This window comes from Dryobates pubescens, chromosome 12, assembly GCF_014839835.1.
Source record: "Dryobates pubescens isolate bDryPub1 chromosome 12, bDryPub1.pri, whole genome shotgun sequence".
Classification (NCBI taxonomy): Eukaryota; Metazoa; Chordata; class Aves; order Piciformes; family Picidae; genus Dryobates; species Dryobates pubescens.
The window spans coordinates 19,577,417-19,601,726 of NC_071623.1; the positions used below are offsets into that span (position 1 = coordinate 19,577,417).

A 24,310-nucleotide genomic window follows, 5' to 3' on the forward strand; every position below is an offset into this window, starting at 1 on the left:
TCCAGGGCTCTCTGAACACTCAGACTTCAGTTCAAATACCTACTGTGGTTTAAATAGTGTGGATATAAAATGGAATCTCTCCTGTTTGGGATATCTTCATTATGAGGGTGGTGAGCTGCTCCATGGAGAAGGACCTGGGGGTGTTGTTTGATGGCCAGCTGAATATGAACCAGCAGTGTGCTCAGGGGGCTAGGAAGGCCAATGGCATCCTGGCTTGCATCAGGAATAGTGGCCAGCAGGTCTAGGATGTAATTATCCTCTTCTACTTGGCACTGGTGAGGCCACACCTTGAATACTATGTTCAGTTTTGGGTACCTCACTACAAGAGGAACATTGAGGTGCTGAAGTATGTCCCAAGAAGAGCAACCAAGGTGGTGAAGGGCCTTGAGCACAAGTCTGATGAGGAATGATTGAGGGAACTGGGGCTGTTCAGCCTTCAGAAGAGGAGGCTGAGGGGAGAACTCATCACCTTCTACAACTACCTGAAAGGAGGCTGGAGCAAAGTGGGGGTTGGTCTCTTCTCACATGCAGCAGGTGACAGGACAAGAGGAAATGGCCTCAAATTCTGCCAAGAGAGGTTTAGGTTGGATGTTGGGAATAATGTCTTCACAGAAAGGATTATCAAGCACTGGAAAGGGCTGCCCAGGGAGGTGGTGGAATTACCATTCCTGCAGGTATTTAAAAGATATGTGGATGTGGTGCTTAGGGGGACAGGTTTTAGTGGTCCAGTTTTAGCAGTAGTCATGGGGTTGCAAGCTCTAGGCTAGTGTTTGGACCTGATAATCATGAAAGTCTCTTCCAACCTTGACAATTCTGTGGTTCTAGTATTAAAGGGTGATGTCAGATCAGCCTTCCTCTGTAGCAAGTGGGTCTATTTTTGAGGGAAGTGCTTAGTCATAGGGTGAAAAAGACTGTAGCCCCATGGTTGAAACATGTGGCAAATTGGACACATCCTTGCTACATCCAATGTCTAATTATTTATGTAACACACAGTGCTGCCAAAAGTTAAAAGGCCCATTGTGCCTTCAACTACCTTATTGCATTTCCCTGTGGAGCATGCTCCTGGACAGGGTGGACTGTGACACAGGCACAGGGCAGAGCTGACCTTGCCTCCTCCATCAGCTAGGTGAGTGCAGCAGACTCACCAAGGCAGGGAGAAGCTGGGGAGAGGAGACGGGGCTTTTCTTAGTTCCCACAAAACCTGTTGGAAGCAGGACTGTTCTGTAAACTTGATTTAAATCTTCTAAGAGTTAGGGGTTGCTAAAAGCTGCCTCTTTTTTTTCTTTTCTTTTTCCACTGAAAAAAACTTCCATGAAGTCACCATCCCTAAAAAAGTACCTTGTTTGGAATGATTCCCACCAAGAAATAAAAATACCAGCAGTATTCTCATCACCAATACCACATTGTCTTGTTCTCTGCTCTGCAGGGTTTTAACATGCTCTGCTTATGACTCCATCTGGCCTGATTTTGATTTCAGAGGATAGGAATAGGCTTGTATTTTTAGGTAAATGTCTTTCATTGGGTTGCCCTGCCTCAAAGCCAGCTCTTTTTGGATTCTCTAGAGTGATCCCATAGCTTGCAATGGAAGATTTGCCTTTTATCCCTGTGTGAGGGGGTTTGAGCAAAGTCAGTGGAAACTATGTGTTTGCAGCTTCCAAGAAACTTGTGTTGAGACCAGTGTCCATTTTCAGCCTCAGCATAACAGAAGGTATCAATTAAATTAATTTTACTTATTTAGATGCAAATTCATGTGCAGAACCTTCCTCTAGTTAATAGCTAAACAAAAGAATGACTGAAAGGAAAATGTATACCTTGTAGCTAGACACTAAATACATATCTCCTTAAGTGGTACTTCATGTTTTCTTTATATTCTGTGGCAAGAATTCCATGGGGGAAAAAAGAGTTTCTAGATTAGGGAGAGAAGCTGCCCAAATGTAGTTATGAAGATGCTTGATCCAAGCTGGGGATTTGGTTACTGGTTTAAAATTCTTTTCTCCCCCCATTTAGTTACTCTTATCCTGGCAGAGATGTGAGGTTTTTTTGCAGATGGTTGCTACACATACTGAAATGACTGTATACTTACAATATGCTCCATAAGCTAGTACATGTTGTAAAAGCCTGGCAGACTTTATAGTTTGCATCCTGTCATTAGAGTTCCCTCTGAAGTCTGTCAGAGGGATATAATTCCACTCTAATTAAAGCTGTTACCCTTTTCCAAATGTGAAACTGGTCTAATTAATGACTAATTGTTTCACAGATATAAAGTAGGCCTGCTTGTTACCCCTTGACTACAGTGCCCTGCTTACTCCCAGCTAAGCCGAACCTCTGTGAAGGGTGTTTTATTGCCATTAAATTCCATCAGTACTACGATCTGCAGCCAGTGGAGAAGGGAAGATACTTTGAAGCACATTGATTTTCCATTGATGGTAAAAATGGTCTCCCTGAGATGGTAGTATGTGAGTCCCCAGCTGCCCTGCAGACTTCAGAAGAGGGGATTTTCTAATTGTTTCACTTTGTGTAGTTTCTGAAAACACCAGCTCTTGTCTCATCCTGCCTTTCTGCAAAGAAGAGGAGGAAAAGGATATTTGGACCAGTAACTTGTGGCAAAATGGAATTAATATTATAGGATCTGTGGTGGTGTGATACTGTCTGGGGGAAATCCTGAGTCATTCTGAAGCCATTTGGCACTTAAAAAACAGTTTGTCACAAGTTCATGTGTCCTGAGTCCTTGGGAAATACATACTGTTTCTGTATACCCTAAAGGAAGAGCATCATACACATTACTAATACCATCTTTGTTAACTTTCTCCCACCATAAACATCCTTCTATGGCAATGAAATTTGAGATTTTTTTGCTTTCCCCATTTGAGTGTATTGACCAATCTCAGAGTTCTCTCTCCTCTGCTCTCATTTCTATATTAGTTTGGGTAAAATCTGAAGTTTGCTTAGATGGGTGGGAGCCTAGCAGGATCTGGGTGGGCCTTTGATCTTTGTAATTCATATCTGAGACGGAGTCAGTTAGCTACTCAAGGGGTTCCTCTGCAAGGTATGAGCTGCTTGAAGATGAAACATGTGAATAATATACAGCCAGTACTGCAAACACTCTAAAAGTAAACTGCTATGTTTAAAATGATGACATACTGCAACAGCGAGCATCAAAGACAGTGGAAATGACAATTGCTGACTTAATTCTTTTTCAGCCCAGTTATATCTCATTAGCAGGTTGCACAAAGATGAGTCATCACTTGGGGTGGAAAGGCTAGTGGAAGAAATTTGATCTACATTTAAAGGAAGTGTTTTGCATAACAGTTAAATTCTTTGAACTTGCTGCTGTCCTTTTTAAAAATTTATTTTCCTTTGCTTCTGGGACTACATTTGTGTATGGGAACACAAGGCTGATATTACAGAGAACAAAAATCTTAATCTACATACTAATATGTCTTCAAAAGCTCTTTGAAACTGACATATATGTCCTTTTCTAATGGGAAACAATTTTAGAGAACACAAAATGAACTTTTAGAGCTTCACCAGGGCCTTCAGCACTTACTAAATTTATGATCATATGTTAGTTGTGACGTGGCAAGTGGTTAGAGGAACTGTTAAGTCCAGCATAGCCACGTGCCTATTCATTTTGACTTCACTAGTTAGTATGAGATACTTAGGAACTGTTAAGTCCAGCATAGCCACGTGCCTATTCATTTTGACTTCACTAGTTAGTATGAGATACTTAGGAACTGTTAAGTCCAGCATAGCCACGTGCCTATTCATTTTGACTTCACTAGTTAGTATGAGATACTTACAATGCATCAGAAATGAAACATATCCTACTTTCCTATTTTAAGGGTTCATGTGCTGTTGAAATAAGGCCTTCACACTTAAGACTACACAGAGCCACGGATGCACCCACAGAGATGCATTTTAAATCTTTCCAGTTGAGTTGAATTGCAGTAGTAATTGTAGCAAGCCAGTGGAGTACTGAATAAAGAGATCAAAAGCATGAATGAAACAGGTCCAAAGTTTTCAGAACAGACACATAAAAATATATTATTGCAGTCTTTGGCTGCATAATGGGAAGATGGAGAGAAGACAGCTACACTCTACTCAGATGCGGTGTAGCAGAAGCCCAAGCAGTTTAAATTGCAGCAGCAGAAACTATGATTAGAAACAGGAAAAAAAAGAAAACCAAAACAAACAACAACAAAAACATTGCTGTGGCCACACATTGAAACTGATGACCAGAGCAGTGGCAAGGTCCTGAGCAGCCTGCTGTAATTGGTCCTGGTTTTGGCAGAGATTGGGCCAGATGACTCCATGGGTCTCATCCCACTGCAGTTGTTCTGTGATTCTCTTGCCCCAGATCTCACCTGTGTTCTATCAAGTGAACATGGTGGTGCTGCAGGGAGCAGCTGGTAGAGTCAGGAGGCATTGCTAAATGTGTGCAGTATCTTTTCCCATCATGAGGTGAGATTTCCTTGTGTTTGCTGGGTGGTGGAGATGATGGTGCTTGGTGTCTTTTGTGTTTATGCTGTCTTCTGAGGAGTTTCTGTTAGTTAGGAGAAGAGAAAGGGTTTCTTGAGGGAGAAACGAATGAGATAGAAATAGAGATAAAACTTGGCCTACACTGTAAGTTCATGTCAAACAGAAAGCAGTTTAAAGGGTCACAGTTCAACACCACAGTTGTTTTGGACTGTATTCGGTCCTCTCCCATCTACATTGATTCTCCTTTCTTAGATCTGGAGTTCACCAAGCAAGAGATGTCAGGACAGCACTGTGAAGTCCCACTGGAGATCCCACCTCTGTTGACAGTGTCTCTGTAGGTGACACAAAACCCAATTGTTCCCATTACTATCACTACTGTTGATTGTAGTTGGAACTGGCCAGAATTAGCATGGAAGAGTCATTGGGATTTGGGATGAAAAAATGTTGGGAAGGATTGAATTATTTTTGGATGAAACATTTGTCAGCTCTCACTGAGCATAGGTATGGGAATGAGACCTGGATATTAAGAATCTTTTAGACATAAAAACTGCAAAAATATGCGAGCAGTTCCTGGGTACAGTGGGAGCTGGGGAAATGTACAGAAGGATGGTGAGGGCAGGCAGAAAAAAGAAGGGGAATTATTTGTGGTATTGAAACATACTGATGGGTGCTGCTTAAGGCTGCACCTTTGGAGAAGGGTGGCTGAAACTGAAACAAATGCATAGAGCTATATAAAAATTTCTTCTAAACTTTGACTCTGCAATCAGGTTTTAAGTTGCCATAAAATCTCCCCATTGTTACATATCTATCAGCATTTTTTAGCAGAAGAATTAGAGATGGGATCTGTTGCTTTGGAGGGAAAGAACAAAGGAGAAAGTTTGCTTATAGAAATATTAGAAGAACCTTTTCTTGTGAGCTAAATAATTTCAAGTTAGGTTTGTTGTGTCAAGGTATCATATGTATGGCTGAACCAAAGGAAAGGACGAAAGGCCAGCCTGGGGTGCAGGCAACCTGTGTTAAATTCCTGTGACAAAATTTCTGTGCAAAGGCATCAGCCCTCAAATGCCTTCTAGAACATACCAGTTTCATAGCAGCAAGGCATTATTTGGGTTCCCTTGCTAAAGAAATGCTTAGAATTATTCCTACCTCTAAACCTGCCATCTATTTCTGATGGTTCTGGAAATTAGCTCTTTTCTGCAGCATCATTCTCTACTGGAGGAGTTACTGCTTCCTTCCAGGCACAAATACCCTCAGAAGCAGGAGAAACACATATGTATGCCCATATAGTGGTTGGAGTCTGATCCTGCATGGCTGAAATCTGTGATAGTTCTGCCGCTTACTTTATAAAGTGGGATTTGGTCCTGGGCTAGTTTTGTGCTTTTGTGAACCATCATGATGGAAGGAATGGCAATAAATGTAGTAAGACAATAAACTCTGGCTCTATTTCTATAGTCCATGTATAAGCCCATCTGTATGCCTTATGTCAATAAAAACAACTAATTACAGAATAACTAAATATAAAGGGCCTCACTGCTTAAGAAAACCCTCCTGTATCCCATTCCCAAACTTCCTATTACATCTACAGAAAGTCTGGGCCATAAGCTAGATTTGTTCCATTAAGTCCTGGTTTTCAATTAAAGCAAAGAAAGAAGGCAACTACAGCTTTATCCTGGCAAAATTCTATGCCTTTAAACATTAAAACTAGTCCCATTTGCTTTTGGGGTGCTACTTCTGAAGGGAAGAAGTGGGTGCATCTGTAACTCTTTGCTATACCTGGCCTTCCAGTTTTTGCCAGAAGAGCACACAGGGAGCAAAACCTGCCTTAACCCTGCAATCACTTTTCTTCTGCTGCTCTAAGTAAAACATACCAGAATTGTTAAATTCCTTTTTCACTGAGCCACATGGAAAAACCCATGTGCTGATTTTGCTTTTGCTAAATGTGTTCCTCTTTCCTCTGGTTTCACTAGTGTGTGAGGAGGAATACAAACATTTCTCTTGCAGTATAGAGAAATAAATGTACTAGGAGTTTTCAGTTGACCTTAAGCAAGAGTCATTTCCATGTGGATTTTATTTCTTCACATTTCTAAGTCAAACTTAGATCTTTGCTTAGCATAGGTCCAATAATGTGTTGTAAATTTTATGTTGCAGCCATACACTCACTATTAGGAAATACATTTAGATCCACAAAGCGTTGTTTTTCTAAACACTCAACTTTAGACTTCACAGTTTCACTAGTGACAGGTTTGTGTTTCATCTAGCAGACTACTGCAAAATCCAGATGCTGAAAAAATGAGCCTCAAATTATACATTCAGCCAGTATTAGCTATTTATAGACAGTCTTCAAAAGTATTTGAAATAAAAATGAAAACTAAGCTGTGAAGGTTACAAATCAAAGCACTACCAAAGATGTCTTCTTTCAGGGTACTTTTTTGCTATGGGTGTGTTGTATTTCTATTTTTATGATGCATTAATATTTTGTATTGATAAAGTGAGATTCAGGTTGGAATGGAAGTGCCAGTTTTCTGATATGTACTTCAGAAGCACTGTTTGCAGTGCAAGTCAATATTTAATGAAAGTCACTCTATTTCTTCAATACTTGGTGTTTATACAGCTGTTCTGATTTTTTGTTTTCTTTCCAGCATCTGAAATGAAAATGCAACAAGTAAAAAGATAAATTAATAGGGAGGGAAAAAAAAAAAAGGGATTTTATGCCAAGGACATACCAAAGGAGTAAAAAGCAGTTAGAAACAGAATGGAGAACTGATCTAAAGAGCTTCAAAGACTGCTTAGTGTTCTATAGTGAAATGATCATTTCTACTGGAAGCTGCCTTAATTTACTGTTATTTATACTTTAAGAATAAGAAGAAAATGCTGATGCCAGTTGTGTTGGCTGGGTTAATGTTGTTCCCCATGACATTGCTTTGCTGTCCTTTAGGTGAAGTTTCTAAAGCATCTGCAAGGAATTGTGAAGGGCCATTCATGCTGCTTCATCATCCTCTCTAGTGTGTTTTACTTATCCCTTCACAGAGGACTTACCCATTCCTTTTGCTGCTGACATCCCATAAGCTGACCTCCTTCCCTGCCCCCCCCCCCCCAACTCTTTTGCTGATGCAGAGGGTGCCCATACATGGCTGTAGAAATTAAGAAACAGGCACCACAAATGTCTTTGAAAGCAAACCTGTGCTGAAGCGTGTTTCAGATACCTCTGCTGACTATTCCATGAAGCATTGTTTCACTTTCAGTGAATGTCCATGGCTAGGTCAGGCCTCCTTCTGGAAAGTTTTCATGTAGGTGACCATTTTCACACTCCCTGGAACATCTTAGGTCCAAAAACCTAATTGCTTGGATGTGCCCAAATATCTGCAGGAATTTTCTGTGTAATAGGGATCGTTGGTATAGGTCAGTGAGTGGCAATGGGATGTAGTTTTACATTCACACAGTCTGCTCTTGATTTAACTTCCTCCAGACATGCTCTTTGTGGGCCCATTTCAGGACTTGATATAATCTTTGTTTTCCCTCCAGGTCCACAGTCCTCAGGGGAACCTCTCAGGGGAGGTATATTTACTGCTGCTACCCACAAAAAGGGGCAACTGAGTGAGTTTGGCAGGGGAAGCCCCACAGTGAGGTGCCACAGTAGAAGAAAAGGGTTGCTAGATCGTGACTGGGGTATACAGGGTGAAGCTGGGCAGCTACAGTAGTTCCTTCCCACTGGTGCTCTGAGACATCTTCAAAGAAGGCATTCAATGGAGCTGTCTCATGGGTGAGTTCCCCAGGACACGTATCTGCCTCTCCTCTTTAGGGCACCCTGGACTGACAAGAGTGAATCTATAGGCACAGGAAAGAAACAATAAAATGCTATTGCTCATTAAAATAAGGCTTTTTCCTCATTAGAACAAGAAGTATCCCCCAGAAACACAGGGGGAGAAAAAGGAGAACTTTATGGTGCAGATTACTGAAACATTTGTTTCATCCCCAAAGTGAGCACTTGCATTTACAGATTTGGTGCCAGCACATTCTGTTCCTGAACAGCATATATGTTTCTTGACTATGTCAACCAAGGCAATTTATTGAAAGCAGAGAAAATGCTATTTTTTATTTCTTGCTCAGTTAGCTTGAAGCTAAGTGGCATTGCATTTGAGTTCTCCCATAAATCTAATTAAAGATTCTTCAGATTTCAGATATTTTTTTAAACTGCAACAATTCAAGACTCTTGGCAGAACTATAGAATAAACTGCAGTAAATAAAGTACTGATCTAATGTACTCAGTAATTACTGAGCATGCATGATGTATGTAATATGTATGTGTATGTATATATATGTATATGTAAGTAGTTATCCTTGAAAAGTCTGAGGTGTTCACACAACTATTTGTGACTTCCACAAAATGTTACTGTTTTCAGCTTATTGTATAGATGCCATCAAGTTTATCCTAGATTCTTAAATGTGATTGAAAATAGGAATGTATTACTTGAATACTGTGTATGGTGCAAAACTTTCATGAATTCTTCCCAAGCACTTTCCCTGGGTTTATTAGAAACAGGTCTCTTGTGAGCAAAACTGAAAATAAAGGCATAGGTATCTGACAGCTAGAGGGCAGCTAGAGCATCTAGTCTGATCTGTACATCATCCGTCTGTTCTTCAGGTTCACACAGTCACCTCTGGCCTGGAAAATTCAGGTACCAGAATTGAATGCAGAATGCCAACATTGACTAATTCACAAATCTTTCTCAATCAAATGGCTTTAAAGTGCAAGAGACACTAGCCACGGAAGGGTTGAAGGAGCTGATAACAAACACCATGGGAAAGTTGTTTCTTAATATGCTGTTGTTGAATTACAGTGGTTGTTTCACATTGTAAAATACTTTAGTTTGGTTTCATCTTAAAAGAAGGTGTACAAATGTTCCTTAGCTTGTGACTTCAGGTTCAAAGTAATCTCTCATTAATTCTTTTGATAACAGCAAGGATATCTTTCTGCAGATGTAATTTTAAGTGGAACATTGGTTAAAAATGTTTGAAACAGGTTTGGATTTTGACAGTGGAATGAATTTAAGTTAGAAACTACTACTTGTCACTATGTATCTTTCCTGATGCCATCCTGCTTTAGTACAACGCATTGTTTTTCTTTGGAAAGTTGCATTGCTGTAGAGCACTAAGGTCCATAATCATAATCTGCTGAAAGAAATGACATAGGAGTTACTTCCTGGTGGCATGTCTTGGTCTTACGGAGCTAACTGGTGGACACCTTCTATGAAGCATGGAGTTGAGCTGAATTTGAATAGTCAAACAGGGCACCTCTAGCATGAAAAAGGTAGAGAAGTGTACCAAGCAGGAATTTAACTTGATCCAGAAACTTTTTTGTGACCTCTGTGGTTTTGCATTTGGAGAGCATAAAGTCTTGAATTCATTTGTTAACTCTCCTCTTGGTATATTGTGTATAAGTATCCTGTAACAGGATAAGCATCAGGGAGTAATCATTATCAAACACTCTTGCATGGTATTAAGATAGGCAGTCAAAACCTTGAGCTATGGAAAGTGGTTGGTGTAGTTAAATGTGTCAGACGTGACTCAAAAGTCTCCTTCCTTTCCGAAGATATTACTTCATTCATGTTAACCACATTTGTAAGTGCCCAGGACTGAAGAGATAGTGTTTGGGGAATTACAAACTCTTTTATATGAAGTTGGGAGTTTCAGGAATAGCTGCTTTGCATTCCACATTGATATATAATCCTCATTATGGCTTTGAATAAGAGCATGGTAATTCGCCAGAAAAATAAATAAACCAAGTTATTGGTCAGAGGCGTACTATATAGGGAGTACTAATAAAAACAAATATTTTTGGCTGTAGTCTAAAGTTCCTACTGTAAATGAGCTAATTTAGGGCTGTATCCTCCCCTGAGATCATGTGGTAGAATGTGAGATAAGCAGTAGCTGCACAGGTACTTTTGGGTGGTAGCATAGAAATGTGCCTTCTCCATAAGCTCCACATTCAAGGGGAAGGAGAAGGGGAACTGTGTTTGTCTTTACCCTCTAGGAGGATTGACCCTGCTGAGAAAAACTTACACAGGTCAGCTCTATGTCCCAGAAAAAAATATCTATCTTCCAACTTCCAGGAGAGAGATACAGACAGCATAGACATGGCTTCAGACAGATGCATCCATTTGTCCCCACATGTGTTGAGGACCTGGAGTATTGCTATTAGTGTAGAGCTAACTGTAAACCCTGGCCATCTGTGCCTGCATGAACAGGTGCTAACACATGACTTAATTTTCAGTTACTGACTTGCTTGTGGTAATACTCAAGTTGTGGTTTCACGGTCAGCTAGAACCATGCCAAGCTTGTGTCTGTGCTTGGCCACCACCCCAAGCCAATGCATGCTCCCTACTGCTATGCGCTACCTTCGAGGTTCTGGGGCTGCTGGGACTTGCTGTATTTGGGGAACTGGTGCTGCTGGCAGGGAGTCCCATGAGAAAAGTTATTTGCTGCCAATTAGGTTAGCACTCTGATTTGCTCCAATGTGTCCAGAGAAGGGCAACAAAGCTGGTAAGGGGTCTGGACCACAAGTCCTATGAGGAGCGGCTGAGGGAGTTGGGGCTGTTTAGTCTGGAGAAGAGGAGGCTCAATGGAGGCCTTATTGCTGTCTACAACTACCAGAAGGGTGGTTGTAGCCAGGTGGGGATTGGTCTCTTCTCCCAGGTGACCAACAACAGAACGAGAGGACGCAGTCTCAAGCTGCACAGGGGGTAGTCTAGGCTTGATCTTAGAAGTTTTTCACAGAAAGAGTGACTGCCCATTGGAATGGTCTGCCCAGGGAGGTGGTGGGCTCAATGTCCCTGGAGGTGTTCAAGAAATTATTGGATGAGGCACTTAGTGCTATGGTCTAGTTGATTAGATGGTGTTGGGTGATTGGTTGGACTCGATGGTCTTTGAGGTCTCTTCCAACCTGGTTTAGACTAGATTTTAGGAAGAAGTTTTTCAGTATGAGGGTGGTGAGATTCTGAAAGAGGTTGCCTAGAGTGGTTATGGATGCCTCTTCCCTGGAGGTGTTCAAGGCCCGGTTGTTTGAGGCCTTCAGAAACCTGATCTAGTTGAGAGGCGTACCTGCCCATGGCAGGGGGGTTGGAGTAGATAATCTCAGAGGTCACTTCCAACATAAGTCATTCTATGATTCTGTGAGCCCCTTGGGTGCTTGGCAAACCCTGGGTGCCAGCAGGAGCTGACTGTGTCTGCTCACGTGGCTCTAAAGTACCTTCTTCTAAACCTGTATGTATTAGAGAAAGGGAGGCATAGGCTTAGGGTACCACACTCTGCAAGGTTATTGTTGCCTTTGTTTGTTTAGCAGTTTCAAAACCGCATGCTTGTAACAATCTTCTGCTCCTGAGTTTTGCAGATATCAACTAAGGGAGAGTAGGTGAATTTCTGTTCTGCTTCAGATGGTGGCAAAAGTCCAGTTTATTTCCATGGGTGAGGCTTTCACATCCTCTCTTCTTAATCCTGTTAAAAGGCTTACATCCATTTATAAAGCTATTTAAATTAATAACTTAATTTCAGTAAAGCCCTATGATATGAATAAAGCAGCAGCAACACTACGGGAATGATTACACACTGGTTTTCAGTTAGTGGTCCTGGCAGCTCTGTAGACTACTTCTAAAGTGCAGCAAGTCCAAATTTGGCTTAAATTTGCTATACAAGGGCTTCCACTGTAACTGGAATGATTTTAGGTGTTTATAAATCACAGAAAGTCTGAAAACCACACGTAGGGCATTCATCTACTAGAAAAGTGCAGCTCTTAGCTGCAGGAGCAGGAGCTTATGTAATTCCTACACACCACTGAGAACAGGTCTTATGTTCCATTTGCCTTTTGAATATGCCAACCTTTCTGTCTTTTATACACTGCCTCACCAGTGCTGATAGGACCCAGATGCACAAAAAGAGCTTTCCTGAAAAAACAATCCAGAAATAGATGTCTTAAAAGTTCTCCATTAGCTGTAAAACATCAGTTCTTATAAAATGTGTGACAAGTACAGTTGCATGACAGTGTGAGGGAGTCTGAAAGTCCTGCTGGCTCTCACTTAGGATAGTCTGCATAACTGTTTTGGGATTCACCTCCTGTGAGTAATGGTAAACATCCTGAAGTTATGCTGGTAGAAATCCGGTGCAATGCCACTCTGTATTATTCATCGTTCTGGAGTGTGTGTGTGTGTGCAGATCTGCAATGCTGTGTGCCATTCACAGCTTTTTGTGCTTGTCTGAGATTTACACATTTATGAAGCGCTTACTCTCCCACCAGCAGTGTGGTACAGGGCTCTTGGGAGCGAGCTGCTGTCTGGCAGGCAGAGCTTTGCTGCTGCTTCCTCCTGCACAGCCTGTGCTTGGGTAACTGTTTAATATCATCCTTGCTTTCATTGCACCAGGAATCTGGTCCAGGATTCTGACATCTCATTTGCTGTTGATTAAGCAGCCCTGCATTGTCTGATATTGGATACATGCTGTGCCTGTATTTTGAATATTATCCCCTTTGCAGAGAGGTACTTTGGGCCACATTCATCCCCGGTAGAAGATCAGCATGGACTGTATTTCTGAATTTACTGCAGCCAAGCTCTGCTCTGCATGGGTATCACTTGCTGGGAGTTTGTCCTGGAAGCTTTTTCCATCAGTTGTGCTGATCTCCCAGTCATGCTTTCTTGCAGTGCTTTAGTGTGGGGTGTAGAGAATCATAGAACTGTTAGGGTTGGAAGGGACCTCAAGGATCATCTACCTCCAAACCCCCCTGCCATGGGTAAGGACACCTCACACTAGATCAGGTTGCTCAGAGCCACATCCAGCCTGGCCTTAAAAACATCCAGGGATGGGGCTTCTATCACCTCCCTGGGCAGCCTGTTCCAGTATCTCACCACCATCATGGTGAAGTATTTATTTCTAACATCCAATCTGAATCTACTCATTTCTATTTTTGCTCCTTTCCTCCTACTCCTTTTACTACCTGACACCCTAAATAGTCCCTCACCAGCTTTCTTGTAGGTCCCCTTCAGATACTGTAAGGTCTCCTCAGAGCCTTCTCTTCTCCAGACTGAACAGCCCCAACTCTCTCAATCTGTCTTCATAGGAGAGATGCTCCAGCACTCTGATCATCCTGGACACGCTCCAGCACGTCTGTATCCTTCCTGTAATAGGAGCTCTAGAACTGGATGCAGTACTCCAGGCGGGGCCTCACAGGAGTGGAGTAGAGGGGGAAAATCACCTCCCTCAACCTTCCTGCCACACTTCTGTTGATGAAGCCCAGGGTATGATTTGCTTTCTGGGCTGCAAGTGCACACTGCTGGCTCATGTTGAGCTTCTCATCCACCAGCACCCCCAAGTCCTTTTCTTCAGGGCTGCTCTCAAGCCAGTCACTGCTCAGCCTATACTGGTGCTTGGGATTGCCCCGACTGACATGCGGGACCTTGCGCTTGGTCTTGCAGAACTTGATGAGGTTGGTTTAGGCCCACCTCTCCAGCCTGTCAAGGTCTCTCTGGATGGATCCCTTCCCTCCAGTGTGTCTGCTGCACCACACAGCTTGGTGTCATCATTGAACTTGCTGAGAGTGCACTCAATGCCACTGTCCATGTTGCCAACAAAGATGCTGAACAAGACTGGTCCTAGTACTGATCCCTGAGGGACTCCACTCATCACTGGCCTCCACTTGGACACCTGATGCTTTTTCAAGTGAGCATTGCATGACAAATTACAGAAAACAGACTTATGTTCCTGTTTGCAAGGTGATATGAATGAGAAATGTATAAGAGAGGGGTGCATACTCCCCCCACCACATAGAGGGGATATTCAGCTTCTCAGTAATGTGTGTACATTAAAAGTCTAATCTTTTTGACATGACTATGAAAAGGGAAAACAATGTGATCACATGTGGTAGATTCTAGAGCTGTACATAATTCTGTGACCCTTTGATGCATTTACCCAGATCTGGCTGGTTTCATACACTATCATGGTTTTGTCTTGGTACTTTAATCTGCCCTGAACATCAGAGAAGAATTTGTATCTCCAACCTCATGAACAATATTGATACTTTTCACAACTGCTGTTGTTCTGCAATGCTTTGGATGCATCAAGGGAATGGATGTGCCAAAAGCCAGACCCTCTAGAGTCAGAGTCTCTAGTGCTGCCCACAGCTTGATGCCAGCTATCTTCTTTTCTTGGAGACATAGGCAGGGCATGTGAGCCTGGTCTACTGTCCCAGCAGTTTCCTGCCTGTCATCTGGTGACTTCTTTCCCAGGGTCCTTGGGACATGCTCAATACTTGCTCTGTCACCCATATATAACTGAAATAGAGCATCTTTTCATTTGGTGGGTGCATGCTGGTTGTGAGTGGGAGTGCATGTGCACTCCAGCACTGCTGAGAAGCCATAGCTTCCCTGACCATGCTGCATCATGGCCTCACAGCATCTCTGTACTTCAGCTGGGTGACCAGATGCACACTGGTTCCATTGACCCGATGAGTGATTGTTTCATATGGTGGGAAGGCTTCCTGTTCTGTGACAGGGCCTTTTTCCATTTTGAGCATATGATGGACTTGTGTCTGGCCAACAGAAGTTGCAGGGTCCATCCCTTTATTGCTGCCAGAAGGACTGATGCTGTCTCTCCATTCTCTTGACTCCCTGTGAGGTGGGGTGCCACAGGGACCTGCACTGTTACAGGAGGATTAAAGAAAGCTAGTCTTGACTCAGAACTCTGGGAACTATAAGAAAACCTTCTCCATGGCTAGAAATATCTCCTTGTGGGGTTAAACCTGAAATTGAGAAGGCACTTAAGCAAGCTCTTATTTGGTTTTCTGAAAAGAGATGTCTCCCTAAACCAGATTTCAGTGTCTGGCTCATGTATTAGAGTCGTGCTAGCCAGGTGATGCAGGGCAAAAGGTACAGCTGCATGCAGACCCTGTGACAGAATGTCAAGCACGAACATGACATGTATTACATTTGGGGTGGGAGTGGAAGAGCTGCTGGCAATAGATACCATGTGGTTCAGCAATTTCATACCAGATGTCTGGAATCTTCCAATTCCAGCCAGTAAAGGTGGAGCTGATAAAATTAGAATTCTATTTCTGTTTGGAAAAAGAAAGGAATAATGTCACCGTTTTTTAAACAATTTTCAGAAGCAAAAAGACAAAGTTGTACCTTTTGCAAACTGGGACATGTCCCACTTTAGGATAACTATAAATGAATATCTATGTGAGAAAGAAGAATATGTTGCCAAAGGTTGGCTTCACTGCAACATTCTCCCTTTCAAGACCACCACTACACAGCAGAGCAGTAGTATATGCATCTTTCCAACTCATGTTGGCTAACCTTTGCTTGTCTTTGATTCCCATATCATGTGGTGTAGAGTTGGCAACTGGTTTGCAAATGTTCTCTATCACCTTCTCTTCTATAAATAATCTCTTCTCTTGGGGAAAAGATATGAATGGGCCTGGCATAGTTCAAACAACTTCTCTTAAACTCCAGTAGCTTCAAACAAATCTGAGCTCTGAAAGACATGGGGCACTTCTGGAATGGAGTCCTCACCTCTTGAGATCAACACATGTTTCCTAGGTGCAGAATCCTGCTTCTGTTGGGCAGACTACCCAGGAGGCAAGAACTCAGGAGAAGCAGAAATCCCTGCACCGCTGTCAGACATTCCCAGCTCAGAAGCATACTGAGCTGTAGCAGGCTGGGTGAGCTGGGGGTCTGTATGCTCCATCTCCACCATAATGTGAGGTAGCATGCATCTGGGCCTGGGCAGGGGACAGGCTCCAGGGCAGGTAACAAGCAGCATTTCTGGGGAGCAAAGAGGGGTGAAGGCACCCAGTTCTGTAAGGAACATGTGAGCCCCTTCCCTTGGTCTGGGTGTAGTAAATTGGTTCCCAAATTATATTCAAACCTGCCTCCCTTCTGGAAACTGGGTTAACCAAGTAAAATACTTGGGTAGGGAGGAGAGGCACTGTGCATACTTGCACGCTGAGCAAAAATGTTAGAAATACCGAAATAAACATCGATGTGGTACAAGCCCTGGGTAGGCTTCTTTGCTGGGGATGAGGTACCATTATGGCAACACAGTGATGGAAGTATGCAAACTGTGAGAACGTGATCTAGCACAGGGTTCAAAATATTTTTCTTTTCAGTTTAAATAAAATGTAGCAGTTTCCAGATTCTGTGCGTGATGTTTTGAAAGCTTACAATACAAATCCTGTAAATCCAGTGAATAATGTGGTGGGTGTGAATTTACTAGGGAAGGGAACTGAAAGGCTTGTCAGTTTTGTCAGTGTTTCTGTAGGACCCAAATCTGAACAAGGTTGTTGTTGAAAGTTTGCTTTGACCAAAACAAGTGTCTGTTGCTTTTGAAGATCATGAAGCTCTGTGGAAAGAAAATCATCACTTGAAACCATGACATCAGTATCCCATTTGATCATCCACAGATAGCTGAGGAAAATGTACAAAATGGGAATTTGGCTTGTGTTGGAATTTCTCTAACAGGCCATTTTCATGGATCTAAAGAGAAACAAAGCTGGCTCCTATAAGTAGCAAGAGGGAAACGTACCAAGATCTAAGTGATGATACCTCTAATTGCACCATGTAGTGCCACAGTTTATAAATGGTTCCCTTACATCATGAGGACTGTTTCTGGGGCAAGATGCAACCCAGTGTTAGTCAGTCTGTCAACATGTCTCCTCGGTAAATAGGTAACTGCTAACTGCAGTTTGGTTTGCAAGTTAGTGTAGATCTGAGAACAGATAATGGAATAAAAAGGCTGAGGAAAAACTTCTCTGTGTGTGTGTGTGTGTGTGCCTTGCTGCTTTAAAAAATGAAAAAAGTTCAGGAAACCTTTTGCATGAGAAATAAGAATTTCCTGGCTTTTTGGGAGAATGGAGAAAAGAACAGATTACTTTAAATCACATTCACGTTCCTTCTTTATTCCATGTTTTCTGGTTCCCTGATTTATCAATCCAAATATATAAGCAGTTATTCGATGTTCTTGTTGCTGGGCACTGCTCCACATAATTTACCTTGTACATTTTTATTATTTTAAATTGCTTTAATGTTCCCCCATCTGCCTGCACCTTGCCTGCCCCAGCTCCAATGTACTTTATTACTAGACGTGGATAAGGGATCCTAGAAGAGCCGTGCTCTCAAGTGCTGTTAATTGAATGACTGAAGCTGCTTTGAAGATCTTGTAAATGAGCACAACTTCAGTGAAATGAGAGTTGTATTAATCAGCTCCAGATCTGTCCCAGTCCTGCAGTATGTATCTAAATTGGGAAGAAGGGATAGTGGAAATCCCTGGTATCTCGTGTGAATAATGGGACTGTGCTGGAGTTCTTATTCTGGGAAAATCGTGCGTTACAGATAAAGGCCAGTTTTCCATGAGGAGGTCTGGGGAAGGAAAGGTGCTTATCAGTCTATAAAAAGATAGGAAATTTCTACTGAAATAAACTTTTAAAATACAATCATATGACTTTTGTTTCTTTGGTTATGCAGCTGCCTTAGGATCTGAGCTCCTGGTAAACACGTTGGCCTGTTAAAGGACATGATTCAGACTGTCCCAGATCCAGCAGCTCACATCAAGGTTAGTTTCCTGTTTACTGTGAGTGCTCAGATGTTTTGAGAGTGATAAAATTAAAAGAATATGTGTACATACTGCAGGTTTTCTTGCATGTTTATAAGTCGTGCTACTGCACAGCACTGGCTCTCTTATTCCTCGATATTTATATATTATTGTGTGAGTCAGCCCTGCAGTCTTTGTTACTGAGGCTTATATTGATGTGCTCTGAAGTATGTGGATGTTTTGAGTATAATTTTTTCCAAGATTAAAACCTCTTGATCCTTCTTTAGTATTTGATATGCATGATAAAGAACAACTACTTGAAAAGTACTGAATTCAAATGTCCCCAGTTTTACTCTACACAAGCCAGTGGCAAATATTTAGTCCAACTGGAGAAAGAAAAAGACCATAGTGCAAAAAGTCAAAGCCACAGAAAGATCACATTGAAAAGATCCAGTGCATAGTTTTACATAAGTCATAGGAGTGTAGACATTGAACCATGCTATTGCCTTAAAAAAACATTGTTTTGCTGTATTTCAAATCTGTAATATTGTCTTTGTTACCATTATCGTTGCTGTTGTTACTGTGTCTTTCATATGCTTCTTCACCCAAGACTAGAGAATCTGCTAGACTTAGCAGGCTTAGCTGATGACGTGTTCCTAAGATAAGATGTTTTAGGGCATTGCACATAAGCAGCAGCATCTGAGCCTCACAAACGGACTGGTTTGAGGGACACTATTTTTGCCTCAGTATTTCGTCATCTAGAGGTTTTGTTTGGAAATGGTTTCCTGAGTGCTTCTGTAGAAGAACAGTAACTCTCTTTTGCAAACCAAAAAGACACCTGTATATCAGTGTCTTAGGTGGGAAAAGCCTGCTGATCCTTATATACAAATAGTGTGGTGAAATTGCATAATTCTCGTTCACATGGATTTTGCTGTCTGGAAATACTGCTAGTGTAATAAGATTGCTGTAATCAAAGGAATAAATCAGCTGTGCTAAGCAAAGTGTAAATGAAAACTTTTCTTCCATTCCTTCTGTCTTTCTGTCTTTCCTTGAAGTTATATTTTCCACCAAGTCTTCAATGGAGTTCCTTCTCAGTCGCCTGCTAGGTACCAGTCAGCAGCTCTCTATAGAAAAGCCTCATTTGTGCACTTATTTTTAACTGAATAAAAATGAAATACTATTTTAAACAACTCACTTTTCCTGTTAAAAGGCAGTGAATGAAAGAAGCATTCTGTATACCTCCTGACAGCTTTTTTTTGGATTGTGTTTAGATACTAGAAAGATTGGCAGTAGTGTGAGAGCTTGTCCCATCCACCTCCCAAGTTTTCCAAAATGCATTACTTTCACAGTCTTCTGTTCTTCAGTTGTTTTTATAGGAAGAGCAGAAAAACAGCCCCACCACAAGCAGGCTTGCCTCAACATGTCTCATCACCTGGATTTCAATCCAAAAATTTTAGGGAGAGTTAGTACTTTGTGATGCTGTAAGTGTCCTCAGTACCAGAAATAACTGTAAGAAGAATCAGTTTCATTCTTTCTGCCAAAAACATCTGAAGCAGGGTTTTTTTAATGATGGGAGCCAGACTTTGAGAGGGCAAGGCTGGGTATGCATGCATCTTATTACAGCAAGTGAAAGAGAGCAGCATAAAAATCTCTTGCAATTTTGTGTTCAAGAGAACCTGCAGAAGCCTGTTTTCAGCAGGACAGCATGCAGAAGCTGCTGTTACATTGAAAAAGTGTGTGAGGAAGGCAAATGATTTAGTACTGTGTTTGGGATATGAAAGCTAGCCAAGTAGACATAAAATCCTTCACAGTTCTGTTTATGTCATTAGGGTCTGCTTTGGTCTAAACACACAGAGCCTGGGATGCTCTGTTCATTTAGGCTTTAAAAAATAGATGTAACTACATTCTTAAAAATAATCCACAAGAAAGTGTAGAGCATGGGACATGGGAAAGACTGTTTGGTGTGATGGTCTTTTCTCTCTCTCATTGATGTGTTGAGGTGGAAGGGACAAGAAATTATTTTGACAGCCATTTTGGCATTTTTTGGTAGTTGAAAAGGCTTGGGTACAAGACACTCATGCTTATACCAAGGTTTGTGTATTCTCTTAGAATATTCTCTTATTCTCTTCCAGAATAAGTTTCCTCTAATGAGTCTGCTCACTGGAGAGAAGTTTGTAGGCAGGTCTCTGTGCGATCAGCTGTCCCACCCCTCACCCTCACCCTGTCCATGCCACTGAAAGCTGTTGTTTTAGTTGGGTGCTATACATTTTTCAACATTAAACATAAAATGAAGGAAAATTTTTGTCTATACTGTCAGGGCATGAAGGTCCTTTTGTCACTAATAGAAGTTTACCAAGACAGCAAAAGTAGATCTCTTATTCTATTTAGGTACACTTAAGGGTCAGTTCTAGAAAGTACACCATTCTTGCTATCTTTTTGAGCTAGATGTTCCATGAATGTGCTGCATACAGTTTTCACTAGGAAGCTGAGCCTTTGTTTGTCAGTCTGAGTGTTTTTCCTTTGGATAGTTTGTTGTTTGGGAGGTACATAGGGATCTAGTTGCTTAGGCTGGTATTAATCAACTTTGTAAGAGTTATATCTCATCAAATGCAAAGGAAAGGTTAGAAATGTTTTCAAGCAGTCAGCATCTATGTTTCTGCTTTGTATGGGCAAGACTAGCTGTCATGTATACACATTCTAAGGTGCTTTTTTTGTTGCTTTGTTTTCCATGTGATATTATCAATGTGATGCCAGATGATAGGACAAAGGGTAATGGGTGGGAGTTGAGGCATAGGAAGTTCCATGGAAACATGAGGAAATTTTTTTTCACTGTGAGGGTGATGGAACACTGGAAAAGGCTGCCCAAAGCGGGTTGTGGATTCTCCCTTTCTGGAGACATTCAAAACCCACCTGGATGCATTCCTGTGTGACCTGGTATAGGTGATCCTGCTCTGGCAGGAGGGTTGGACTAGATGATCTCTTAAGGTCCCTTCCAGCCCTTAACATTCTGTTATTCTGTGATCCATAGTTCTTATAAGAGTAGTCACAAATGCTGTGAAAATGCTACTTGAGATTTGCATGGTTTGTTTTCAGTGATGTATGCTTTGTGAATATTGATCTTTCTATAAAACTTATTTTTAAGGGTTAAATTCTTCTTTCAGCAGCCTCATTTGTAAAGACCAAATGCCTGCTTGACTTTAGTTAGTTATGCCATCTCTGTGAGGGGATTTTGTGGAACTAATTGTCAGGAAAAAGTGAGTTACCGCTGTTCCTTTGACCCTCAAAAGGAGAGGAACAGTCCAGGCTGTAGCTTGTAGGCAAATAAATTACTGTATCAAGAATGGAGCCTAACCTGGGGTAAATGGGTGCAGTTTTCACTGAATCAAAGATGATTTATGCTGATGGAAAGTGTGGACTATGGATTTATAGGTGGACCCATTTTTCTGTTCCTTGGTGATGATTTTGAGATATGGGATGACTGAAGAGACAAGTGAATGGCAGCAGCTGAAGAGGTGCTTATGGACTGCATAGCTGTCTTTTGCCTAACAGAATTTGAAAAACAGATATTTGAATCCCAGCTAGTGTAATCAAAGAGGACATTTTTAATAAAAAATTCTCAGAGGGCATCAAACATTTTGAGACAAAGTCAGCTCATCTGAAAAGTCTCAAAGAGCATCAAACACTTAGACACAAATTCAGACAGTCTGTGTCTGCACAAACTGACTTGTCCTGAGGACACAGCTAGAGGTTGTTGCCTCTGAATATGTCAAACTGAGGTTGCCAAATCTAAATTACTTAATACAATGAAAGAAAAGCTGGTTTCTCAGAGTAAATACAAAAATTACTCTATAGCTGTTTCTGAAAGTTACTCCTGAATTTAGCATTGATGTGCCTAGGCTGCGAATCAGGCAGTACACGCTCACTTCCATCCCTAGCATCCCATATTGTCATTGGAAGTATTACAAACCTGATCCCTGAACTCCTTTGTTGGCCAAAGAGTATGTCAGATTTCAAACTATGGCAGTGTAGAGATGCTGCTGAATGTACCTATCTGTTGTGCTTTGGTTACAGCTGATGATTTTTAATTGGCATTACTCATTAAGGAGCATATTCCGGGTCTGATATATAAGCTGTTATTTTTCCTGGGATTGTAGGGTCTCTAAATTGGATCCAAGACTTCATTATGCTGGAAGTTTTGTATGCACAATACATTCTCAGCCTGAATGGGCCAGGGGAACAAGAGAGGAAGGAGGACAGAATTACTACTATCCTCCAGGATAAGGAGGATAAAACCAGGCTGTTCCTCCCACCTCTTTTTAAGGTCTTGACTAAGCTAGGAGCCTAGTCTTTGTGGATTCTTCACATTGCTACAGCACTTCTTTCCTTGCTTATAAAATGATATTTGGGCAGCTCAGCTAAGAGTCAGAGTATGGAAATCTGAACCAATGATACAATGAACTTTGCCCAAAGTCACATATGGAGTAAGCCAGTGGCAGACACATTGCAGCATACTGGAGCAGGCAATCCATATGGAGTATGTAATACTACTGTATCACATAGCATGTCACCACTGCAGTCAATTTGATAACATACTCCTATCCCCTCCAAAAAATATGGAATAATGGCTCCTGATAGTTGTTGGCTAAGGAGACAAACCTCCCACAGATACAAGTCAGTGATGACCCCATGGATGTATGGCCTGCAATGGCCTCAAGCTGTGAGATGGTGCCTTTAGCCCCAGCACATAGAGGTTAACAAGCTACTGAGGGCTATCTGGGCTGCAAACTTGCTGCCTGACAGCTGCTCCAGGGCAACTGCTGCTTGCAGGCTCTCCTCTCATGGGTTCCAAATGTCCCTCGGTGACAGATGGGAAAAATCATCAGTATCAGCAGTCCCTGAAGCTGCCGTTGCTGAGTAGGTGTAAGTCCCATCCCCTTTGCTTACCCCTTACTGTCTACTTAATTCATTATTCTGGCAAAACCTTAAAAGCTCTTCCCCTGCATTTGTACTGACTGACAGGGTAACACTAGTCTCAGTTTCACTGTACTTCTTCCTAATTATGCTAGCTGGATCACAGTTGCTAAATCACACTTGAACAATAGCCATGGTTTACTCTGGATTCTCACAAAATAGAGGAACTGACTTTATCTTGAATGTGGGTGACACTCCTCCACATCAGCACTCATTCACTGAGCCCCTAAAGTGCCAGGCTTAAAATCTGGCATGCTGTTTCCATCCTCTCTCAGCAGACATCAGTTAGCTGTAGTAATGCCAGAGTCACTACTGTATTTGATAGCTAGAAATTGTGATTTACTTCTCAGAAGTGTCGACTTCTGGATTGTAACCAAATTGCCACAGAGTAATTTCTTTTTTTCTCTTCAACTCTGCCTGAGAAAATACCTCCTTGCTAAAGGAAAAAGAGAGATAATAGCTTTTGTGTACTGCAATTGATGAATTTTCAGCAATTCAGAGCAAACCTAAGGTGGCTGCCAACAGCCAGATGGAAACCAGTGTTAATGACATGTTCAAAGAAAAGTATGCTATCTTGATAGAAGATGGTCTAGAGACTTTAATCTCTATTGTTCTAGGGACTAATGGCATGGATAATTCCTTAAGTGAAGCCAATTTTAAACAAAAATTATCTTTTTCATAAGCAAGAAGGAACAAACTAAAGAGTACCAAATGCATTTTCAATGGTCTGCCTGATATATATGCTTTACACTAGCCCTTTGTTATGTGGAGTCAGATGTGTTCAAATCCCATTTCTTCAGTCTGCCAGACAGTTAAAAATCTGGCCATTTCTACTGCTGGTCAGCAGAAATCATGGAGTGGATGGCCATCGAAACTAGAGCCAGAGTGGCAAGATGAACATGAGGAAAAGTTAAAAGAAGTTGGGAAGGGCAAAAAGGACAGACTGAAATAAGGACAAAATGGGGACAAAAAGGCTTTGGGAAAACTAGGAAAAAAGATTCTTCCCCTTTTTCCTCTTTAGACCCTGGAATAGAGTGAAGAGCTCCCATATCAGAGGCTTGTTTTGCTGCCTTTAATTCTCTCCTCAAGCCCACTTTCAAAGTAGGTTAGGAGTGACTTAGGTGCTGGCCATCTCAGCAGATGGGGATAGCAGCTCCACTAGCCCAAATATTTCATGCTTGTGAGGCTATGCTTTTGCTTGTGGCCACAGTGAGAGCACAGAAGAGAGGGGTGCAAGAAAGACTTCCTTGAGTGGCTCCACGAGCATGGTGCTTGGGCAGCCTTGGGACTC

General features: G+C 41.8%; 1 protein-coding gene across 4 annotated transcripts in view; it reads left to right on the forward strand.

Moving 5' to 3' along the window:
- ERG (ETS transcription factor ERG) overlaps positions 1–24,310 on the forward strand; it is a 145,738-nt gene that overhangs the window by 22,087 nt on the left and 99,341 nt on the right. For 3 of the 4 annotated variants that reach the window (XM_054166008.1, XM_054166007.1, XM_054166009.1), the window contains exon 2: positions 17,982–18,069. The exons of the other annotated variant lie outside the window; for it this stretch is intronic. In XM_054166008.1, the coding sequence (XP_054021983.1) occupies positions 18,031–18,069 (39 nt within the window). In that variant the 5' untranslated portion in view covers positions 17,982–18,030. The remainder of the gene's footprint in view (positions 1–17,981; positions 18,070–24,310) is intronic. 4 annotated transcript variants of the gene reach the window in all.